General features: G+C 38.3%; 1 protein-coding gene across 2 annotated transcripts in view; it reads right to left on the minus strand.

Annotated features, from left to right (window-relative positions):
* Nucleotides 1–9495, minus strand: part of LOC111866020 (genetic suppressor element 1) — a 47029-nt gene extending 37534 nt beyond the window's left edge. For both annotated transcript variants that reach the window (XM_033752075.1, XM_023854503.2), the window contains exon 1: nucleotides 8440–9495. In XM_033752075.1, coding sequence (XP_033607966.1) covers nucleotides 8440–8518 — 79 coding nt within the window. In that variant the 5' untranslated portion in view covers nucleotides 8519–9495. The remainder of the gene's footprint in view (nucleotides 1–8439) is intronic.
* Between the last annotated feature and the right edge of the window lie 644 nt (nucleotides 9496–10139).

Raw genomic sequence — 10139 nt, forward strand, 5'->3', positions numbered from 1 at the left:
TGATTTAAGTATATGCGTAATCAACTGTAACCTCTGCCAGAAGTACATACAAATTTCGGCATAATTTAATTTCTTACGAGAAGAAAGTAGGCTTACAAGATCAAGATACTATCTCCGTGCGTGCGGGTGTATCCTCCCCCCCCATCCCGTTTTCAATGTTTCAACCAGTTGATTGATTTTAACGAAAGTCTGTATGAACGCTTTGTCACTGGAGACCACCGTAACGTCGTACTCTTTAATTTCTCACGGTCTAAATAAAACCTCGGACGCGCATACTTGTGAGGCGTGAGTGATACTAAACATACTTCACCTAGAACCGCGAAATGATGTAAGGTACCTTCCAAAATATTCAACCTTTATTGTGGCATTTTTATACATTGTAAAAGGACAACATGGCGGCCTCGCAAAAAAAAAAAGAAATTTTCACTATCGATTTGATGACAATAACTAATGCATCACTGTACTAGATATGCGAAATCTGGAACGACTGATCCCAAACATGTATCATGCATAAAATATTGTCTGAAAATTAACAATTGCAAACATGGCAATGGCGCAAAGCTTTGTGGTTATATCCCACAAACTTAAAAGTCGACAGTATTTGTTAGAAAAGTATTCTTCATAAAGACGAAATATAAACGGCAACAGATTCGTAGGACTGGGCTTGTTACTAATCCTTACAAGAAAGCCACACAAGTTTTCATGTCGAAACCTGATATGAAATTTGGCACATTATTAGTACTTGTCGGATGATGATCATGTGTTTCATTTCTGCTGCCCAAACATTCTGCACGTATCAGTAACGTAAGTTGAGGAATGGACGCACAGCATAACAATTCTTGCGAGCTCCTCATTTTGAAGAAATGAAACTAGGCTTGCATGCGATCTCCAGTCCTTATGTGTATTCAACTTCTGAATGGCTGAACCGATCTTTATGAAACTTGGTACGTATATCATGAAACTTGAGCCCATCTCAACGGCGTACTTCACAAATCCCTCTCACCAGCCTGTGTCTAGGCGTAGCCCCTTATCGTTGCTAGGCAACAGCTCTATAAAACGTTATCGCGGCAATGAATATCCACACAACAGAATAATTGTTGGCCGCGTTGTCTTCTATGCAGTTAGTGTCATATCAAGGAAAGTGGGTTACTATTCTTCCCAGTACTTCTTGTGCGTATTTGGAAACACTATGATTTACCGAAAATCGTATTGGGCATAAAATATTCCATTCTTTCCCTTCAACGCTTCTCCCAAACAGTTTTCGTCCCGATAAACATTTAGCGAGGGAGGCTTCAGATATAACCAGAAATCCTGGTACGTCATCATGAAAAAATGTTTGTTACTGTGTCCGCTTTAAAGCTGTAATGTACTAACAAATTCGAAGGGTAACTCTGCAACATCAAACTTAATGAATGATTGCTGAACAGTTCTCGAGTTGGTACGCAAACAGGCAGAAATGGTGAAGTCGAAAGCATAACGTAAAGCAGCAGCACGATTCACAAATTCAAATCTAAAATAAAGTCACTGATATGGTTTAGGAGTGCAAAAAAATGGATATCAAAATCAAAGGACAAACGTATTTAATGTACCTGACTTTGTGTTTTGCTTTTATGCCGTCTATGTGCACCGTCGGTTTCTATTCACTCGTCGTTTTTCTTTATCTACACTACATATGTCCGCCTAACCGGCCATCTTCAGGTGTACAGATTGTTTCGATTATGGAATCTGCTGCTCAACGCTGCTCTACATAAGAGTACAATAGTTAGTACAAGCAGAACCTCAGAAGGGGAACAACCGTTACTAGCAAGACGTGGCACCTTATACAGAACACAGTACACCACACACAATAACTTTACCACAGTCACTCACGGCTTCAAAAAAGAAAGAAGTACACAACTTGAATGCGGAAACCAGCCCTGTAATATGTGCACATAATAATTAGTAACAATGCAGACTCCCAGGAAACCCCTCTAGTCAACGATACATCATTGGCCGTCAAGAGAAAAATAATTCCATTTTAACTCTTTAACTTCTGAGTTATAACGTTTTACAGTTTAAGACTAAAATTCAAATTAATGAAACTTATATTCATGATCACTAATATGGATCCACATTAGTAATGCAATTTGAGTAGTACATTTCATGAATATCTGCCTGATGATGACCCGGCTGGATTAAAACATAAACAAATATTAATACAGTAATACTGGTTTACTTATTATGAATTTGTTGTGTTGACGGTTGTATAATACTACTATATAGTGATAAATAACAAGATGCAAACAATAAAGCTTGTAGCGCTGTGCACCAACCAACCTACGCTACCAAGTCGTCATCCCAAACAAAACTGCATATTAATAATAGGATAAGGATAATAATAGGATAGGATAAGGATTATTAACAAATCATCAAGAAAAACACCAAGTTTTCCTTTTCCGCGATGTACTAGTACTGCTACTTTTTCACTCGAGGTAATAAAATTATCGTTTTCGTTGATTAAAAGAATTCAGAAATAACCGTGAAACAATACTGCTGAAATAAAACCTTTCTGTATTAGCAATATATCTATGAACATGACATACTTCATTAAACCATTGAACCCCAATATGACGATGATTTTTCGTCTCTAGAAGTGCAGAAGGAAATTACCCGTAATTAAAACTGTATGTGTTGATTTACTGTCCTACTCACTCACTCATGGAACTGAAGCCCAACTTGAGAAGCTGCCAATTGTGCAGCTAAGCATGAACTCCCCAGTATTTTATGGAACGTTAAGGTTCATTACCGTGTTCACAAGAGCCTTCCACTGGTCCATTTTCTGTTCTACGCCACTAAGAAATAAAATCATGGATGAAAGAACTCCCATTTATTTTTAAAGCCTGAAAGGACTTGTTTAAAATGTACAAAACCAATCAAATAAAAACAGTAATATATCAATTAATGCAATACGTTTTAAAACTAATATCTGTACAACTGTTTTTTAATTCGCTTAATGGGGCGCGAAATCCAACTGGGTCCACTCGGCAAGGCGGCCACTGATTGGCCTATTGTAGCCTGCCCCAGGTTATTATGAAGATTGAGAATTTGGTGGAATGAAGACTGGCAGGGGAGACCGAAGTACTGGGAGAAATCCTGCCCCAGCGCCACTTTGTCCACTACAAATCCCACTTGACCAGACCTGGGATCGAACCCGGGCCGCCGCGGTGGGAACCCTGCGACTTGAGCTGTACAACAGTTTAATAACATTATTAAATTTAAATGCTGTATATGAAAGCATAATAAAGGCATTTCTCTTGTGTAATATTGAGAACATTATGAAGGATCAGCTGGAACTGATGTTAGATGACTTTTACACAAGAAACTGTAGGTGTAAGTGTCAAATATTACTGGGAAATGTCCACAGGCGAAAGTGTTGACTGGAGAAATGAAGACCACAAGTAGGTATGACAGTGATACACTGGGTCCACAGTTGCAGCAGAAACTGCATAATGGAAATTATGAGTTGTCAGAGGATGTAGAAAGAACAATATTTTGAAACGATGGAATTAGAAATCTTCTGTGAGTGATTACAAGAAATGTGGGAACTTCAGAACTGTATGGGGGCAACAGATGGCGAACATGTTTTCAGTTAAATTCCGGGGTTGGAATCTATAAAACAATAACAAAACCATATTATTCACTTGTGTTATTGGCGTGCAGTATTCTTGATGGGAACACTATTAACATTAAACTTGATTTCACTGGAATGAACAGTGATAGTGCAGACTTCTAAACCTTTGCCATACATGTAAAGGGAAGTTCTTATTACTCCCACTGTTAAACCAGTATTATATGGCAAATATGATGATTTTCCTTATTATTTTACTATTGATGAAGCATTCTCATTAAAACCAAAACTAACTTCACCACACTCTAAATATCCCTCAGTAAAAGAAGTGTGCATTTAACTACAAATTCAGCTGAGACTGGAAACACATGGAACACTGCTTTGTTACTATCAAAACTTACTATTACAATGAAAGATTAATCAGCATTACTCAATGACTGAATGTTTCATAATTTCAAATAAAAAAGGAGGACAAGATTATTAACCACAATTTCCCAGAGAATAAATGAACATCTATGAACTCACATTACTAACTCAGGAAGACTGTAAAGGAAATTTCCTAAGAAAACATGTAATTACTTTTTAAAACATGCAGCAGTCTTGCCATAACAATACACAATTTATTTGTGTAAGCAAATAACTGGCTGATGCAGAAACACACGTATAATGTAAACAAATCAAACTACTCCTTAGGTCAATTAAAAAATCCAGTGACCTCATCAGCAGTTAAGAGGGTAGAGTTCATTGGTGATAGGATATCATATATAATACTAAAAGGTCGCTGGTGCGATATCGTTACAGATGTTCACGCCCCAACACAAGATAAAATTGATGACATAATGGACAGGTTCTATGAAGAAATAGAACATGTATTTGATAAATTCAGAAAGTACCCAATGAAAATTTTGCTAGGAGATTTCATTGCCAAAGTAGGGAGGGAAGACATTTTCAAACCAACGATTGGGAATGTGAGTCTGCATGAAATTTGTGTTGATAATGGAGTTAGAGTAGTAAACTTTGTCACTTTAAAAAATCTTACTCTCAAAAGTACAATGTTCCCACATCGTAACATCCATAAATTTACTTGGACATCTCCTGATGGGAAGATACACAATCAAATCGACCATATTTTGATAGACAGGAGACCACACTCAAGTATACGTGATGTCCAATCATTCAGGGCAGCAGATTGTGATACTGACCACTACCTGGTGGTGGTAAAGGTTAGGGAAAGACTGGCAGTGAGCAAACAAATAACACACAGAGTTCATATGGAGAGGTTCAATCTCAAGAAATTAAACGAGGTAGGGGGTAAAGAGCAGTATCGTGTTGAAATCTCAAATAGGTTCACGGCCTTGTAAAACTTGGACACTGAGGTGGATGTTAAATTATGGATTTAATATCTTGATGTATATGACAATAACTTAATAAAAACTTCTTTTATCATACATATCCCTCATCCCATGCAATCACTCTGAACACAAGGACTATTTTTAAAACTTTGCACACAATGCAAAATAAAATTAATCAGACATATATATCATAACTACCGTCAGTAATAACATATACATTACAGTGGTACCTGGAATAACCCCCATCTCTCTTCATCTCTAAATAGAATGTAAAATAGAGCAAAAGACTGGGAGAACAAAATGTTATTCTATAAAACGAAGATCATGTACCAGTCACCTGAGACCATAACAATATTCATTCAGTTTTGTTACATTATATCCCTACTTGGAGGCATCTCCTTGCAAGACAAGAAAAATATGACAGTATGTAATTCCAGAAAGTTTGTGGTTCCGTAAGTCAAACACTCAAGAGTAAGAGTACTGAAGAATAAGTAACATTTTCCTTATGCTAAACGGTGCTTGGACCTTACTTCCTTACCCAAATACTCCTACACACAGGCATGATTACTCGGAAATGTTATTGAGTGGTTTTCAGTATGTTTCACCAGTTGTACAGTGAACAGAGTTGTGGGTGAGAGAATAAAAGCAACAATAAAGCAAAGCTAACCCTGCAACAGGCTGTGGAGGCCGATGTGCTTGAGATGTCAAGGCTCCCACATTTTCTAGACAATTGGCTCACAGATGGCAGAAAGTTTGTCAGCATTACACAACAGCCGCTCTTTACCACTGGGAAGATTCTTGGTATTCATTTCTGTTAGAGGCTGAGTAGACCCTAGGGCCATAGTGCAGCAAGAAGGATTAGGAACTTACTTACTTACTTACTCATGGAGCTGAGCCCTTCTGGAGGAGCTGCCAACTCTGCAGCTACTCAAGAATTTCCCAGGATTTTATGGAATCCGAAGGTTCATTACCATGTTCACAAGAGCCCTCCATGGGTCCCTTTCCTGCGCCACATCAATCCAATCCACGCCATCCCATCCTATCTCTCCATTTTAATATTGTCCATCCACCTACGCCCTGATCTTCCCAGTGGTCTCTTTCCTTCTGGCTTTCCAACCAATATCCTATACGCATTCCTCGTCCCCCCATTCATGCTACATGGCCTGCCCACCTCATCATCCTTGACTTGATCATTCTAATTATAATTGCAGAAGGGTACAAGTTATGAAGCTCCTCATTATGCAGTTTTCTCAAACCTCCTGTCAAAGAAGGATTAGGTAAATTTAAAAATATCCAATGATCTCATCAGAATGCGAACCTACAACCTTCTGGCTTCTAGCATAGTGCCTCAACCAATTACACTACCACATGCCTCTGGTATGGAACTGATAACTAATAATATTAATAATTACATTCATATATTTAATCTTACTCATATGCTGAATTGATCATAAATTTCTTTTTAAACTTGGCACTTACACGTGCGCGCACACACAAGTAAATATATAGGATGTTTGAAAAGTAACTCCCTAATTTCATTTGTTTATAAATGAAGAATTATGTGAAAGCAAAACATTTCTCAGAATATGGCGCTTTATTATTATGTTTTTTAAGAGGCTACACCTAACACCACCACATATATAGTATATCTGAAAAGAAATAGAAAGATTTTTATTGACTCAAAAAGAATCATTCACAAGAAATTTGTCTCTGAAGAAAGAACCATAAATGCCCGATTTTATTTAGAAGTTATGGAAAGACTGTTGCAAAGAATCTGGCAGGTCAGACCACACTTTCATAAAAACAAGAAATGGTTTCTGTTGCATAACAATGTGCCTGCACATACTGCGTAAAATTTCAATTGCAAAAAGAGGTTATTAAGATTAAGCCCTTCTCCAAATCACAAGACCAAAATTATGATGAAAGGGCATAATTTCACACTGTTCAAAACTTCCTAAAGGATGTGGCCAACCATCTCAAGGGGATAAGACAGGATGAATTTCAAGGATGCTTTCAACAACTAATGTAGTCTATAGTCTCATGGGGACCATTCTGAATGATTTTCATAATAAATTAATTTTCTGGGCCTTTTTTTAAATATACATTTTGTCTCATTACTTTTCAGATGCAGTGCTGCTTTATAACATGTCAGTATCTGCACTCACAAAACTTTAAAATGTGCAATTAACATTTGCATGACATATTTTCTAGTAAATGGACTCAATGTATTGTAATTACAAATAATATTTAAAATCTGTGCCAGTTAAAATGTTCAAATAAAAAAGGTTCAAGTACAAACTGTGACTGAAAGTTTTTTTCACTTTCTCAGACTGGACAAAAACAATATTAGTTCTCATTTAATTTGCTTATTCCATGTACTGTAGCTTTAGCAAATGGTAACACGCTCTTGTTCATTACTATATGGATACACACAGCAGAGATGTGTGATACTTCTGCAATGAGGAAATGTATACACCAGGCATTAAAAGAGGAACTTATTTACTGAACTCTCACATTTCTTTGGTGTGATCATGCATTACTAGCTCAGCATGCAGATTTTCTCCAGTGTTAGGCTTGATAACTAAGTGATGCAACTATACAAACATCCTCACTCACTCATGGAACTGAGTCCTTCTTGAGAAGCCGCCAACTGTGCAGCTACTCAAGGACTTCCCAATATTTTATGGAATCTGAAGGTTCATTACTGTCTTCAGAAGAGCACTTCCACTGGTCCCTATCCTGAGCCACATCAATCCAATTCATACCATCCCATTCTATCTAAGATCCATTTTAATATTGTCCACCCACCTACATATTGGTATTCCCAGTAGTCTCTTTCCTCCTGGCTTTCCCACCAATATCCTGTATGCATTCCTCTTCTCCCCCATTCATGCCATATGCCATGCCCATCTCATCCTATTTGATTTGATCATTCTAATTATACTTGGAGAAGAGTACAAGTTATAAAGTTCCTTATTATGCAGTTTTCTGTAACCTCCCATCACTTCATCTCTCTTCTGTACAAATATTCTCCCCAACACCCTCAGTCTATTTCCATCCGTTAATGTCAGAGACCAAGTTTCACAACCATACAGAACCACAGGCAAAATTATAGTTTTGTATATTCTAATTTTTATGTTTTTGGACAGCAGACTAGAAGACAAAATGTTTTGGACTGAAAGGTAGAAAGTATTACCTGAGTTCAATTTATATAAACATCCTACTATTTGTAAAATGTATAAATACGTTATGCACTGAATTTGAACACTTTGGTCTTGTGAATGTACATAACGCTAAGGTGTGATATGGAATCGGCTATATTTCCAGCAACCATAGGAATCCCAAAATTAGATTTTAAGCTATAACTTCTGGGGTATCATTGCTCATTTTACCCATGCTTCAGGGCTGCACACTATTCAATTCATATCTTTCGTATAACCCAATATATAAAGCTGTACGTTTGGGACGATATGAACTCACCTGGATAAAAGAACATTGCTGCATGTGTAGGGGGATGCTGGAGCAAGGGGTGAGGAGGTGCAGGACCCCGGTACTCCATCCCCGGAGAACTTCGAGCCCGTGCCCTCGCCGTGGCTTGTTTAGTTCATACCATTAATATCACTCAACGTAATGCACTTCTTGAAACATGTCCACTTTTTACAGACAAGCGGGCACATAAAACTGGCATTTTATCTGACAAATGTTGAAAACTGGTTTCGAAACATTCAAACCTTTCTCCCGCAATGTGTTCTGAGGTTTCCTCTCTACAACGTACTAGATTAACTTACTAGATCCTGCCCTGTGTGAATGCACATTAGCTTTTTGATTCCACATATCAATTCTTCTATACAGTTTGGCAGTTTACGGGTTTTGTAACAACGCTGGCGCTTATCCTGTACACTCATTAATGCCATCGGAACGTTCAGTCCTTTACCGTAGCCACATTCTTATTCAGTACGCAAACTTTAATCGACTCTATCTTAGCTATAAGAACTCAGCACATGACCAACAAAATTATGTATAATATGCTAACCGCAGGTCAAAGCTAAGCGCATAAACCATATTACACGCTATTACAGTTTGACTTCGTACTTTTTTAGTCAGACCCCCACCACGACCGGGCGCTTCGCTTATTATGCGTCACGGTTGGCAGGTCGCTGGTTCGGACGGATCGATGAGCTACTAAAAGACACCTCTGCTAGTCAATGTTGTTTTATCTGAAAAGAACAGCGTCACAACACTTCGCATCATACAGTAATTCACACCTCACCCTTTTACAGCAGACACAATTCGTTATATCTTTTTCAGGCTGTTAATCTATTTTCTAATTTCCTAGTTCCAATGTCATATAGATGATTCAAGTAGTCCTTTGTTTACAATGACATATAGCGACCACTCCCTGCCCACGTAAATAAACAATACCATCGTGCTGAGCGCAATCATGTATCGCATCCTTCCATTCCGACGGTCTCTGACTGACTGCAGTTGAACGAAGTTTGTCGATTTGTCAACGCAGACCATTTCATTATACCAACATTACAGAATGAAAATAACTAATCAAGCTACTGCACTGCACAGACTTTACAGTTCTAATTTGCTGATAGAAGCATACAAGGCGACGGAATCGACGGACAAAAAATGTATCGCATCGGTAACTTTTATATGCTCAGTCCCATACAACGGCCGCAAATCCTGATGAAACCCCTACTACGATGCTACGATTTCAAGCAGGAACAGCCAATAAGCAGGTGTTCTATTTTAAAAAACTGGTTAACTGGATGCTGGGTTGTAAATACCGAAGTCTTCTCTATTAGTCTGCCGCAGCTTCCAGCCAGCGCTGTTGCCACATTCTCCGGGAAAATCAATGCCGAGACGGGGATTGAGAGAGCAGTGCCAGAGGAAGACGGGAAATTAAGAGGGTTGCGAGTGAGGAAGGAAGGGAAGTGATGGTTTAAGACGGAAAGAGGAAATGTGGGTAAGAGGGGATGGAGAGGACAACTGTCTTGTGCTTTTTGTTCCTATTCTTGTCTAGGCATGTGTAGAGAGAAGAAAAGAGGCTTAATAATCTTCGAGGCAAAAGCCGTCATTCATTATGTGGTCTAATTCATAACATTCATGCCGAGTGGCGCTGCTCTAGGCCATGTACTACGACAACAAATATCTGTGCATTACACACGGGC

Source organism: Cryptotermes secundus, unplaced genomic scaffold, assembly GCF_002891405.2.
Source record: "Cryptotermes secundus unplaced genomic scaffold, Csec_1.0 scaffold135, whole genome shotgun sequence".
NCBI classification, from domain to species: Eukaryota; Metazoa; Arthropoda; class Insecta; order Blattodea; family Kalotermitidae; genus Cryptotermes; species Cryptotermes secundus.